Source organism: Grammomys surdaster, unplaced genomic scaffold (genome assembly GCF_004785775.1).
Source record: "Grammomys surdaster isolate TR1022 unplaced genomic scaffold, NIH_TR_1.0 126271, whole genome shotgun sequence".
NCBI lineage: Eukaryota > Metazoa > Chordata > Mammalia > Rodentia > Muridae > Grammomys > Grammomys surdaster.
Window position 1 is genome coordinate 73,308 of NW_021621071.1, and position 15,515 is coordinate 88,822.

A 15,515-nucleotide genomic window follows, 5' to 3' on the forward strand; every position below is an offset into this window, starting at 1 on the left:
CTTACTGGAGTCTGAAAAGGAGTAATATCAGGGCTGTCACATGCTCCCTCCCCCCAATCAAATTTAACAAATGTAACAATTAAAAATTTTTCTTAGTGAGTATATAGGAACTTGGAAAAATTGGGTTCTTTCAAGGTAAAAAAAAAATAAACAATTACAATTCTTGGCTTTCGTTTTTAAAGCCATATATCCAGTACATTAATAAATACTTTACTGCAGTCTTGACTCTGTGATAATTATATGAAGTCTTGCTTCCTGTTCTTAAAATATCTCACATCATTTAAATCTGACAACTTTCCAAAAGGATGGGACCAAAGGAGACATTATTCTTCCTTTGGTAAGGTCTTTACTAATCAGACAGTGAACTAAATTAGGCTCACACTAGTGACTGACAGAGGCTGACAGTGAACTAAATTAGGCTTGTACTAGTGACTGATCGATGAGGCAGGTCACAGCACAAGAGAAACTAGCTTCTTTGATAACTGTATAGTCACATGTACATATTTTTAGATATAATATATAATTGCATCTGATATATATAGTTTAGAATGCATACCCCAAATACAAAACTGCAAAATACAAATATATGACTTATATAATTATTTTCATCTACAAACTTGTACTTAGCAGTAGGAATTTAGTATAACATTTACTTTGTGAATGCTATACCTTCTAAAAACATTTAGTGACTTACACTATACCAGAGTGCAGAACATATATATCCATTATGGTTGTTATTACTTTAAACTCTATTAACAGTTGAAGGAAATGAGTCTGGGAAAATTTAAGTGACTTGTTTAAAGTCATGAGCTGGTGAATGGCACAGCTGGGAATTCAGTACACATGTGTACGCTCTTGGGGCCAACTTATCATTATGATATACTTTATCCCATACTTTATCCCAAACATGACAATAAAAAATTGAGTGCCTTAAGTCTGCGAATTATTTTAGGAGACAGCATGCACCAATAGCAGTCCCTAAGTTGCCAGTCATAACAGAGAAGTACGACGACAAACTAACCATGAGAAATGTATGCCACCCCATCCTATCCTGCCTTTCACTGGATGGAAGTTAATGTTTGAAGGCCTCAGCTTCTGAGAGAATAAGGCCTGACATATGGGAAGGTTTCTGCAGACTAAGTGTTTGCGCCAAATTCCAGTCTGTAGCTTCAAAGAGAAACGTTCTCAAATGCCCATTTAACTTGATGTCACACGTCTAAATGTGAAGATGTGTGAACGCAGGCCCACAGAGGGCAACTCACCTGTAAATGAACGGAGCCACCGTGGCAGTGTTAGGATGACTATGTTGCTGCTGCTGAGGGAGCTGGACGGCCCCATTGCCTGGGCTCTGTCCACTGCTGTGTGCTCCCTGCATAACACAGGAACTGGAGGGAGATGCGTGGCCAGCTTCCCTCCCCTCCAAAGGAGCAGAGAGGCTGGGCGTGCTTGCTTTCTCTGTAGTGATGCCCTTTGGGAAGGCCTGAGAAGAGCTTCCCTTGCTAGTCCTGAATTTCTCAGACTCTTTGCTTGCTGCACTGCCGGGTGAGATGGTTTGCTTTGGCGTGGGCACCTTTGAGCCTGGCTTTGGAATTCCACTGGACGATGGAATTAAGCTTTCTTTCTTGGCTGCTGCGGTCTTGCTGCCCTTTGGGATCAAGCTTGCGATTTTAGAGGTCTTTTTCGGTGCTGCCTCCGTCACCTGATCCTTCTCGTCTTTGCCCGGCTTCTCAGCACAGGCTTTATTCTTGTCCCTGTTCTTTTCCTCCTTGTCTTTTGGCTGCAGCAAAGACTTTTTATTGCTGAAATTTTTGCTTCCTGCTTTTGGAGGGGTTAATTTAGGTGACACTTTGGGACTGCTGTTTGTTGAGCCACCGCTGTTCAGACCACTGTTAAAACCTTCCATTTCTCCTGATTCCGAAAAGGCATCGTCTTCTTTCCCACCATCATTAGGTCCGGAACTGGGAGCCTGAGGGGGGCGTAATGCTGTCCGGGCATTAACCAGCTTGAATTTTTCAAGCATAGATTTCTGTCCCGAAGGAGCACTTTTGACCCCTTCTGTGACAGGAGGCTTCAGTCTGTCTGAAGATGGTGTGGGAGACGTGGCTGGGCTTGGCTGCTTCACTGTCAGCATGGTGGAGGTGGCACTGTGCTTAACATTCATGGACTTACTGCGCCAGGGCTTGCTGGTGCTTGGGGAAGGGATGGCCGAGGCTGGGGGTTGCCCGGAAGTACTGGGAGGTTGTGTGTTTCCATTTATACCTGAAGATGGTTGGGGTCCTTTGGGGGAATCTGTACATGAATAAGAAAATAAATAGAAAGATTAATTTCCCTTAGTCATTTATATATCACCATTGTACGTTTGTTTTTATTTTCCTTCAAAAAATAGGTATCTCTGTGCCTCTGTGTGGGTATGTGCATGTGAGTACAAGTACCAGCGAAGGCCAGAAGAAGGAGTCAGATTCCCTGTACTGGAGTTGCTGGTGGTTGTGAACCAGCCAATATGTGTACTGGGATTCATATCTTCTGCAAAAGCGTCTTCTGTTCTTGGCCAATGAGCCTTCTCTCCAATCCCACGTATTTCCTAATCACATACATATTTCTTCTGAACTGAAAATGACATATTAAACAGCATTAATTATTTTTGTGTTATGATTTTCACTCTTTATATTTTGGTTACCATTTGGAAGGGATCAATTTAGGGAGAAAACAAAACATGTATGCAAGTTACTCTTACCAAATGAAATTTATCAGCTCTCAGTATTTATATGTCCGAAGATAATATCCATCTACTAAGAAACTCTTTTGTTGTCCAGCTCATTCTAATAAGTGAATGTTCTGTGTTGCTTATGAAATGGAGATTTTTTTTTCTGAGTTGCAACAATATTATCTTCTTGTTATCTGATTAAATATGATTGATGGTGTAGCCATTTAATTAACTGTATTTATTTACATAAACTAACCACTAAAGTCATATTTTGTGGTGTGTGTGTGTGTGTGTATCTGTGTGTCTTTGTGTGCATGTGCGTATATGCACACATAAAGATAACTTTTGGAGTTGCTTTCTCACCTAATTTGTTCTGAGACAGGATCGTCATGTCTTTGCTTCTTCATGGTCAGCCAGGCTGAGCTGTTAGGTGGTTTTTCTGTCTCCAACTCCCTTCTACCTTTCTTCTAGATGTAGAAATTCTAGGATTACAGATGTATATGCTACTGCATTTGGCATTCTGCGTGGGTTCCAGTATCTAATTCAGGTCTTTGGAATTGCATTGCCAGTACCTTTATATACTGAAATACCTCCCCAGATCCAAACTCTATTTCTGTTTTTATTCACGATAATCCTCAGACAAGGGTGTCTATCATCCTCCTCACTTTACAGGCTCCCCAAAGACCTTCTATTATCTGTCTCTCAGCATAAATTTACATGTTTACTGATCTTATGAAATTACTGTCATACTATTCTGCTTTTTTTCTGGGAATATTAATCAATACAATTTAATTCCTTCTATCTACAGAACCTAGTCTAATCATATCATCTGCTAGTATTTACTGAGTGGCTTCTGGATTTAAGGCACTCTTAGTAGAATCATGTTAGAGCAAAGAAAGGGGACATAAGGCAAATGCCACTGTATGGTGACATATGTCAAACATCAGAAGAGCAGGGTATGTGAAGTAATGGTAGAGATAATGGGAGTTACCTGATCTTACACGGAGTTGCCCAATAAAGCCAGGACAGACAACATGAGTGCTCAAGGCAAGAGGGGTATTCATGAAACAATTAAGGAAGTATACATTTTTTTCTACTTACTTCCATTTATAAAGACATATACATATATTAGAAAACAAATTTGGTGGGAAATACAATCACTCAAAAATCCAAGCATGTTCTGGAAATACAGCTTGGAGGACCATGATGATATATCACCCTGACTTCATCAAACTCTGTCACATTGCCATCAAAAAATATTTCTGGCATTTCCAATTCTACAAGGAAAATAACGGTAACATTTCTAAACAGCCATATTTAAGTCTACTGAAGAGTTGTTAATTTTACTATTTGACAACAGCCCTATGAGGTAGGAAGAGCTTTCATTTCTATTTCAGCATCCTAGGTGAATCTAAGTAACTCAGTCAATAGTTTACCACAAACAAGAGCTCCTGCACTATGTGACTCTGTTTCTTTATTTGAGTGACTTATGTTTACAGCTCATTGGACCTCATAGTTTAATGGGATCCATTGCTATCTGGGCATCTTAGTGCATGTGTACTGTGATTCAACAGGTCTTTCATAGGATCCGATAGTCTGCATATCTAACAAGCTTCTGAATATTATAATTACCCCAGGTCACAGACCATGTTTGGAGTAGATAGGGTTGAATTAATTCATTTCCCCACTTCCTATTATGATGACATCTATGATGGCTAAATTAAGCAATGCCTTCTAATTACACAGTGTTAATATTTTTGGTTTCATTGAAGTCTGAGAACCTTATTCAGATCTAAGCTCATGTGGGTACTACGATGTTTATGGCAGAGAATCAATAAGAACAAATAAAGCACATCACAGTTTCTAGTCCATCTTCTCTTCATTTTAGCCAAGAAATTAGTTTGAGTCTACTGTATATTTGTTTACAAGTCAAAAGTGCCCTGGCTTTGAGGATGTGGAAATGATCGTAAGGATAAGAATGGGAAAGAGTTCAGGATGCCTTTGAAATGGTTGATAGACAAGAAAAGTAATGCTGTTCCTTTCTTAGGAAAAAAAAACAAGCTGAGGACATTAGCTAAGTAGACAATAGAGATCAAGTACAGAAGAGGAAATTGAACGCCACTACACCTCAGAATAAGACACGTGAGACTCTAGGTTATGACATCCCCACACAGCACAGTAATAGTCATGGCAACAGCTGTAAAATTGGCTTCAGCTGAGTGCACACATCTTAGACTCTTCGCAATGCTCAGCTCTCAGCCTGTCCCCAGGCTGTCTTCATATGGCAGCTGTAAGGAGCCTTGGGATTCTTTAAAAGGACAAACCACAGGTCGCTGAGTATCAGATAAATGCCCAAGTGAAGAAATCTCCTGAGACTCCTCACGGTAGAGTACAAAACAGCAGCAGCTGAAGTGGCAGTGTCTGTCCCTTCTACAGAGTCGGTCAAGTGGGAACCTTTGGTTCAGCCAATTACATATACAATAGTGAGCACCCTGCACCCAGTGGCGTGATTCTGAAGGTTAATAAGTTAGCTTCTAACTACAAATATATCTTGCTATAGGAAATCAAGACCATATAAAGTCCTTCAAACAGTCTGATTGTGCCGTGAATGTTTATGGCCTTTTTCAGTTTGTAGTGATTGATACTTCTTATCTCTGGTCCCTAAATGACAAACTTTTCTTTTAATCTTTCTTCTCTTGCATCTATATACCAATCATCACCAACTCTAACCACTAAGTAAGAGATCTCAACTTAGTACTCTAAATATTTTGTGAGATATTTTTGAACGTGCCCTTGCATTAAAACCCATAACAACCACTCATGCTACGGAAAATTCCTTTGCCAGAAAGAGAAAACTGAAGCTTCATAAAAAGAAAGTATATTGTTCTCAAAAGCACACACAGCAAGACTCAGGACAGCCCAAAACATTGGATCAGACTTATTCTTGTCTGATTCAGAGAGGAAGTAGTTACTTCTTTGTTCTGTACATTTTCTATAAACCCTGAAATTTTGATGGTCTTTCTCACGGGAAGCTAAATGAGTATTCATTCGAATCATGTTTGCTTTCTTTCCCACTGAGAAGAATTTGAATAGAAATAATATTAATGACTTTATCTAGTATACTACTCTACCCTGATAATTCACTTACACACACCCCTCATATATATTATGACATCATATACTAATTCATGGCTCCAAATGATCTAAACTTGACACATCATCATCTGCCTTCCTAAACCTGCACATAACAGCATCAACAATTCAGAAGCAACCCCAGTCTACTCTTAAACTCAATACATTAGAGTAAATACGGTCGTTACAATAGACACGGGAAGATTAGAGATACTGTCATTGCTGAACTTCAGTCATTTAGAGCCTCGAATCCATATTGTTGACTGCTATCGTCTTCATAAGAAACACAAAAAAATATCCTATATCTGTACATCTATTTTTCACTGCTAAAATTCTTACTCAGTTAAAAGAAAACAAACGTAAAACTAAGCAGCATATAAGGTGATATTGAAAATGATAGCAGCAGGAGTCTTTGGAAAGTGCTCTCTGTAGAACAGGCTAAGTCTCCATGATAATGCTAGCCTCAGATACAGGACACCCTAAGCACAGGGATCTTGTGGAAGAAAAGAATCAATGGAATTACGGGTTTGTGGTCATAAGATTGGTAATGATCAATACATAGAAGATCAATTTGTTTCACAGTAGCATCCCAGAAACATCTTAGTAAAAGGAGAAAGGTCTCAAAGCATGACCCGGGTATAAACATGTGTGTTGGCTTTATCGTGTCTCAGTACACTGCCTTACAAAGGCTTGTGAAATGTTCCAGCCACTGTTTCATAGCGACTCAACAGAAGCCCAGGATGCTATTACACAGACACTGTCCTCTCTGTGTACACTTGCCGGTACCACTTGCAAAGTCAGAGCTACATTGTGAAGGGTTGTGTTATTTGGGATGCTTCTATTGACTGACCTGCTATTCACTATTTGTAGTGATGAATGAGATCCCTCAGTACTTGTGCATGTGCATATAAACAGCAGTGGACTGGACTTCTTACTTCATATGTGCTCATAGCTGGGCTAACAGCTGAAAACTCAGATTTCAGAAATTATTATACTGATATATTTTATAGTAAACAGTAAAAAAAAAGAGCTATGGTAAACACAATGAAATTATTAGTAGTTTAAAATAATAATTAAAACATATACTTTGAGGCTAAAGGGATTGTTCAGCAGTTAAGAATACTTTCTGTTCTTGTAGACGACCCAGATTAGATTACCAGGAGCTACATAGCTGTTCAAAGCTATCTGTGATTCTATTTCTGGTGGTTCCAATGACTTCTGGCCTCCATAGGCATAAGTCATCCATGTGATATATGTATCCACATGTAGGCAAATTCTCATGTTCATAAAACAAAAACATATATATATATGCATACATATATATATATATTTGTAAAACAAAACTAGTTTGTTAATGTTTCTCTAATGTAAAATATATGTATTATATAGGAGAGATAAAACAGTTTAGTTTCTTATTATTCATTTTACAAGAATTGGGAGAAAATAAAAAATAAGCAAAAATGTCTTTAAGAGGAATGTCTTATGCTTAGCTGACAATAGGTATCTGAATTTCAATGGAAAACTAATGCAAAACTCAGGGTAACTGTAATGGCTTACAGCATTGAGTCAATGTGTTACTAGATCTTTGGTATCAATCCTACTAGTTTCTGGTTGGGTGTAAATAACCACCAGAAGGTACCACACTAAAAGACGCTTGATGCTGTCCTCTTTAGTAAATGTTTAGTGTATGAACCACCGGGGAGAAACAGTGAGAAGGTTCTGGCATTCCCTCTGGTACTGCAACAAATCTCTTAGCAACATAGAAACATGGAAAATCTCCTCTCTAAGGAGCTGTGCCCAGCGACCTCGGTTTACAGCTCAGAACTCAGACATGTACCTCACAACTGGGCCACACACAAAACAGAGGAAATTGATATTTCCAATAACTGAGCTATTTAGTATTCCCTCTCAAATGCGTTGCACAGATTTTGTAAAACAAAAAACTAGTTTGTTAACATTTCTCTAAACACATAAAGAGTATGCCCAAATGTGTCACCACGTGGTTCTCGCCAGATCTAACTCCCAGTGATTAGGTATGTGGTTGTCTTCAGAGGATGCATTTGTCTACAGCGCTCTTTCAGAGGACACAGGCTCAGATAAGTGCTGATATCATCCGTGTTATACATTGTTAGCTTTTGAATGGCAGATGATCAGAAGAAGAGAGTGAAGCATTCTGGAAAGCTTTACAAAATACACTTTCTTCATGTCACCATTTGTTCCGAGAAGTTTGTCCTGACCCTCCATTTGAATAGGGAGTGCAGTAGTGGCACTGGATTCTACCATAACATTTCTACCACAGCCATCTCTGCAAGTAATACCTTATGGCAAGGTGAGCTTATATTTTAACTCATGTGTTGAAGTGAGCATACTTTTGGTGGAATGCTTTAGTAATAGAATTCTGTGAGATATTGAAGTGAGGTTTGTGTTTCTCTACTGTTTCCATTAAGTGTCACACTATTTGGAATTCCGCCTGTATCCATCCACTTGTATCCATCCACCTCCAGTCATATCAATGAACTGTGTCATACTTTGAATAAATAAATCTTTATTGTACACAATACATTCTAGAGATTTCTCAGATTATTTCGTTAATTCTTCAAACAAAAAAATCATTTTTTTATTTTGATATTTTTTTTGTTTGAAGTATTAGAAGTCAACTATAAGTTTCAGTTACACCAGGCTCTTTTACTAAGCTATATCCTTGGAAGTGAAAATAGATCTTCTTAAACATTCATAAAAATGTGTATGGAATCCCATGTCTCAAGTTACCTGTCTCAAGTTACAATTTCTTTAGATTAGTAGAATTGATTTCTTTAGGTACTAAATGAAACATTTTAAAGTATTAAATGTAAATGTTTCAATTTCTAAGAGCTAAAAAGAAATAACCATCTTACTTATTTATAACATTTAAATAATATATCCTAAATTCTTTCATTATAAAATTGTACCATTATTAAATAATGTATAGTTTTTATCCTTCTTGGACACACACAACACCAATTTATTAGCTGATGGACTATTCTTTATAAAAATATTTTTAAAGGTCCTGCTTGTCTGTTGTCTGTTGGTGGTCTGTTCATTTCTGAAGAGGAAATGAAGGGAGATTAGATCTGGGAGAGAGGGGATATGAGGGAGAAAGGGGAGGAGTGAAGGATGGGAAACAATAGTTTGGAAGCATAGTGTGAGAGAAGAATCTATTTTCAATAAAAAAAATAAAAATAAGAATAATTTAAAACATTTATAAGTCTTTTAATATGGTAGTTTGAATGAAAATGATCCCCAAGGCTCATACATTTGAATGCTGGGTACTCAGCAGGAGGAACTGTTTGGGAAGGATTAGAAGGTGTGGCCTGGTTAGAAGAGGCATGTCACTGGGGTAGGTTTTGAGGTTTCAAAAGCCCATGGCATTCAGTTAGCCTTTCCTGCCCTAGGTCTGCCTACTGGTTGTTGTCTCAATTTGTGAGTTTTAAGCTATTGCTTCTACACCATAGCTGCCTGTCTGCTGCTGCCATTCTCCTTGCCATGATGGATTTGGACTCTAACCTTGTAAAACTTTAAGTTCTCAGTAAACTCTTTCTTCTATACATTGCCTTGGTCATGGTATCCACGGCAGCAGAAAGGTAACTAAGACATGTAAACACTACGAAGTCCTAATGGCAAAGCACTGAATCCAAACATCCTAATTTAAAGTTTATAGCACTTATTTGGAGACAGGGTGTGTTAAAATTTATTCCAATGTAATATTTACAATTTTCTGTTCTTGCATTTTAAGATATTTTATATTAGAAATATAAAATAGTGCAAGATAATTATAAAATGGCATTGGATCCCATGACGTAAATAACTCAAATAGCAAGGTCATTGTACAAGTCAGATTCCAGATGCTTGTATTGTATCATCTGAGCCTATTTAAACTTATTGGCAATATATAGATACTTAGTGTCCACATTTTATGTGTAATAAATGTCTACAAATCTGTAAAATGATCCGTAAAATGTAGCTTCCATATTTCACGATTCAGGTGATGGCTACACATCCTTTTCCCATAACCTTCTAAGCCAAAGGGGAATTTGATACATTTGTGCTTCAAAATGTTTTGAAATTTTCAGTTATCTTTATTTAAAATTACAAGTGAATGTACTACATTCTTACATCTTTTGCTTTCTCAATTAAGCAAGCTAGGTCACATACTGTGTTGTGTCTGTCGCCATCTTGTGGTGATGAGAAATATTGCTACACACTAGTGTTAAATGTTGAATATTCTTAGAAGTAGATGGGTTTTGGAGTTTTACTTCAAGATACTAGAAATAAAGACTTTGAAATTGCAGAAATAAAGACACTTCATACGTATGTTTTTCAAAAGTTTTAGACCACTTCTCAACATCTTTTCTAGTACTAATTATGTATGTGTATTGAAACTATTATAGTATTTACATAGTATCACATAAATACACACACATACACATATGCACACATATGTGTATTTATTCGCCATATAATATTAGCACCATATAATATTATTCATCATACTTTAACACGAATGTTTTAAATAAATAGTTGTAGTCCCTTCAGTACACCTCTGTTTTTAAGCTGCCTCTAGAAACTATATATAATATATTTAAAAAACTAGCTTGAACTTATAGAACCATAGATATGTATAATTTTATTCTAAGTTCAAAAATGAGGGAAAATGTTTATTTCCATCTGAAGTGTCCATTTCCTACTTCCTTTCTTACCCAAATAGTAAAACCTTTAGTAATATACTTTCATTTTAATAAGGGGAAAAACAATGTTCAAAATTGCCGAGTCTGTAAAAGAAGAGTAATTCAACTTGGGTTTTTGAAAAGTAGCTGTATGTGTGGTATAAAGTATCATACAAAAATCAAATCTCTTTTGGGTTGATCCCTACAGAGAATGTTGTATTTTTCCTTGTTTCAGAGTGTTCATCTGAATCATGTAAGGGTTAAGATAGCAAATGAAGAATGTGAAAAGCAGTTTGATTTCAGAATATTCTGAAAGCTAATTGGGCTCACTGCTATGCCAGCAGTAACTTTGTGATTCAACTTTTGAACTTGCTAAGTCATTATGAATCATTGAACGCTCAGTCACTTGTCTACAAAAGGAGACTTTATTTCTTAATTTTAAAGCCTTACACTTCAAAATATATACCATATTTCCTTGTCCCTCCTCACCACTGGGCTTAAAAGTGGCCGGTATTTCAGGGATTTGCTACTTTGCTTTCTAGGGATTATAATCTTCTAAAATTTGCCTCAGTCAAGAGGAAATACTGTCACAGAAAGCATCTCGCTCAAGATTGTACTTCTCCATGTATGTCTGAATAAGAGAACCCTGTCTATGTGCATAACAAGTGGTGATCATCTAACCTACACAAAATAGCTCATGCTTGGTTTAATTATTAAAATTAAACTTTTTAATAGTTTTACTGACTAAAGACAGAAGTCACTTCTTAATTTCACATACTCTCCTATATATAGGGTACTATGAACAGAAATGGTAAGCCTTACTGATTTACAAACACTGTTCTAGCAGCTGCAGTTATTTACAAAGCATAGCTTCTTGGCTTCCCCAGGATTTGGCTATAACCTGCACATCCATTCTACTGGTCCCTGATCCAAAAGAGAGTACTCTAAGCCAGTGTCTTTTAAAATGTAAGTTTTGCATATCTTATAGAACTTTGTGACAACAATCTACCATTCATGTCTTTTTCACTCATTCATTTTTGTGTTTTTATATTTCTATTAAGTATTTTTTTTAAGAAAACATAGATAGGGATAATTTTATGCTTAGGGAAAGCTGAGGTTGTAATATTTCCAATGACTGCTTCTTTCAAAAACAGATGTTGATCAGAAACATATATCCGTGATTTGTAGTTCTTATTGTTTTGAAACATGGACACGCTCCACCATCTTGCTTAGTTGGGGACTAACTGTGCAGCCCACACTGGCCTCAAACATGGCAGCAGCCCTCCTACCTTACCCTCCTGGTACAGAGATGGCAGGTATCGCTACCATAGCCTGATCATTGTGGCTCATTTTTGGATGAATCCACCCTAACCACTTACATTTTGTCACGAATGTTAACTGACGTAAGGACTCAAGTCAATTCGAGATAGCATTTTGATTTTAGGATGAAAATTTGTAAAACATGAAAGACATAAGAAAATGCTATTTATATGCATCTGGGGATAACTAATTTTTGTGAAACAGATTTTACACTCGGCTCTATAATTAACAATCTATTTTAAAGTATAGAGTTCATTCGCTTAAAACATTCTGCAGAATGGAAAGGTCCAGAAGGAAACCGGAATTCACGATGGTGGGGATTGAAAAACTTCTCTGATAACATTCCGGTCCCCAGGCTGTTCCACGGTTCATCTATTGAAATCAGTGTGCCAATTCACCAAACATGCATTAGACTCGGGGCTGGATGATGCGACAGATATACACTTACCTTTTTCATTTCCATTTGCATAATTTGGAGGCTTGTTTTTGTCAATGCTGTTAAAGCTCTGACTTCTCCTGTTTAGATTGGAGGCGCCCTGAGCCTTGTTGCTGCTGCTCGCAGCTGGCACCCTAGAGGGCCCGGGAAGCCTGAAATAGCATGAGAAACATTACATCATTAGTGTATACTTCAGAAGTTAAGGCGAAGAGATGTGTGGGAGGGTAGCCACAATACAGGATCAATATGACGTACTTAACAGCAAATGATAGTTTGAGTGACACAAACAGCTGGACACAAAGTAAGAGACTGTCAGAAAAAAAATCCAGTCATGCTTCTTAATAAGAATGTCCTCAAAATAGGAAAAAATAAAAAAAGTGGCCTTTAACTATAAAAAAAAAAAACCTTACTTAAGTGAATAGAGTTGAAATTAAAAACACCATAAAATTATATGACAAGGAAAAACAATAATATTTAACCTTATAAAGTTTCAATAATATTGTTTAGCTATATGCAGTTGCTTAAATTTTCCTTTCAGTGTATGGAACATATTTTTTCATCTAACATAAGTTTTCCAGAGACTTAAGAACACATTATTGAACAAAAGTCAAACAACAATTAATTGATTGACTAACTAAGCTACTAAGTTATGTTAAAACTTGATGCCATAAACCAGGTCATGATTATCTTATATATAGCTGGGCTGTCTCACAAATATCTTCCATTCTTAGGTCAAAAAGAGGACTGAGATTTTTCACTGGTGGCCACCTTGTCCCATAGGACAGGAACAGGATGCTAGCCTCCGAGGAAGAAAATTACTGTTAGTAGAATGACAGTTGAAATATACCTAGAGTAAAGGCAGTTTTTCCACAGTGTGTGTATGCAGAACAAGTCGTGTGACAATTACCCAATTTCTCTTATCAACAGAGTAGCTTGAGGCTTGAAACCTGACACTATTTTATTAGTACTACCATTAAGTTTCAGTTTGGCTCAGGTTACATTTTAATTTTTTTTCCTTTAAAATTTCATTTGTCAATTATTTCGTGAACTGTACCTATTTTTTCAGTTTACATTACTATTGTGTCAAGCCACAGAAAGTAAAACCTAGAGCTTTTGACATGTGTGCTATGAAGAGTGAAGGTACAGTGGGCATGTGCTGCCACCATGTGAATGAGACTGTACACTGCTCTGAAAAATTCCTATCTGAACAGAAAGATGAATTCATCCAAAACCTAAGAAATACAGTGCAGATCTTTCCACAGATTTTTTTAATGAAAATTTTAAAATAGTTTTTTTGTCTATGTTTTATGTTCAAATTGCCAGTCTATTTAACACGATTGGTTTCAACAAGTCTCCTCTGTACTACCTGACTTGAGAAGGCAAACCCTGAAAACAAAAGTATCTTTTATAACAGTAGAATCACACAATGCAATGAGCTTCAGGAAAATACAAGTAATAAATGGACTGATGTTACAGACAATTAAGAGTTTCTTTTCTTAATATACTGTAGAGAATAAACACATATGGCTAATAAATAGTCTCTTCAGCTATTTGGCTGGCTAGAGGTTGTCATGCACAAGATTAGAATCTTTTCCAAATGGATCCAGCTCTTACTTTTTTTTTCTCAAAGAGCTCAACAAGGGGTTCTAACTCCAACATCATAACCACAGACACTAGGAATTTACAGTACCAGTGACTACTCCCCACAGAAAGCAGTCAAGTAATTAATTGGACCAAATGTCCCAATCCCAATAAATATGAGAGCAATTTCTGTAGACATAACCATAGACTTTGAAATTCATTCCAAACTCATGTGTAAACAGTTTGTCCTCAAACTTGCCCCATTTGCAATGAAACTTGACCCACTTCTAGAAAGCAATTAAGATGCATTTTAATCTTTCCTGTGACCCAGGAAGCTAAGTGATCTTCAGTCTTCAGAAGAACAAATTAAAACAAATTAAAAGATACATTTGCTCTTCTCATTACCCTAATTGGCCAGGCAGCCAGAGCCTCCAGATCATTCATCAAAGCAATAAAAAGGGAAATGAGATGAAGGGAGGAAGAGAGAGAGAGAGAGAGAGAGAGAGAGAGAGAGAGAGAGAGAGAGAGAATGTGACAGAGAAAAGCTCTATTAGAACAAAGGACATAGAATGATAGAATGTGTCTTATATCTCCTATATGTATAGGAGTCATAAGGGTGCTCATTGTTCACAGCACGTCACTGTGCTTAAGTAAAGTAATTTATGCCATTTATTGTTATTTTAAACATTATTCTCTCCAGAATAAGTTTTTACTGTTGTGGAAATTCATATAAAAAAACAAGGCCAGGTTTAGACACTCATGAAATAAAGGTACCAGAAGCCATTATGAGGAAGCATAGGGCAGCCTGATTCATGACAGAAGCAGTGCTAACGTTCTGACTCTCCACAGCTCCCCAGGGAATGTGAACCTACACAGCAGCACATAGAGTGGGCAGACCATTGTGTTGGATCCACCCAGCAGGTTTGAACTACCATCATCCCTTTCTATCAGTAACATGAACAACAAAAATACACTTCAAATATTTTATATATCATTTGTGAATATCTTTAAATGCATATGTTATAAAAGCAGAAATTTAGGTTATGATAAATAGACTACCATCCTAAGTTAATGTCTCCATCCATGCCCAGTTCAAAAGTTGGTAAATATTGTGTTGTGAGACTTTCAGATCCTGAGAACTTGAAAAAGATCAGAGGTCTTGCAAGGTCCTTGTTCCTCACTTGCTCTAAGCCTAGGACACAGCCTTTGCCCACCATATCACTGTGTATTACTAATTATCAATAATTATGCCATTTATTGTTATTTTAAACATTATTCTCTCCAGAATAAGTTTTTACTGTTGTGGAAATTCATATAAAAAAACAAGGCCAGGTTAAGACACTCATGAAATAAAGGTATCAGAAGCCATTATGAGGGAGCATAGGGCAGCCTGATTCATGACAGAAGCAGTGCTAACGTTCTGACTCTCCACAGCTCCCCAGGGAATGTGATGAGGCAAAAGCCAGACATCTAGCCCAACTAACCGCCTAATACACTCACCCCACAGTCTCCATCTGGAAATCCATTTGGAAGCACTGAGTGCTCTAAACTTAGTACTCTCAGAAGTATGTCATGTTTACAAAATTTAGAGTGATTGGACAAGTATCACTGGCATTCACGTGAATATGACTAACAAACA

The 15,515-nt window shown here is 37.1% G+C and overlaps 1 protein-coding gene across 1 annotated transcript in view; it reads right to left on the reverse strand.

Moving 5' to 3' along the window:
- The window catches only part of LOC114613680 (neuron navigator 3), a gene marked incomplete at its 3' end in the record, with an annotated part of 181,791 nt that overhangs the window by 36,088 nt on the left and 130,188 nt on the right, over positions 1-15,515 (reverse strand). Inside the window, exons 7-8 of the mRNA XM_028759036.1 lie at positions 12,308-12,447; positions 1,263-2,289 (exon numbers count right to left, since the gene is read on the reverse strand). Coding sequence (XP_028614869.1) covers positions 1,263-2,289; positions 12,308-12,447 — 1,167 coding nt within the window. The remainder of the gene's footprint in view (positions 1-1,262; positions 2,290-12,307; positions 12,448-15,515) is intronic.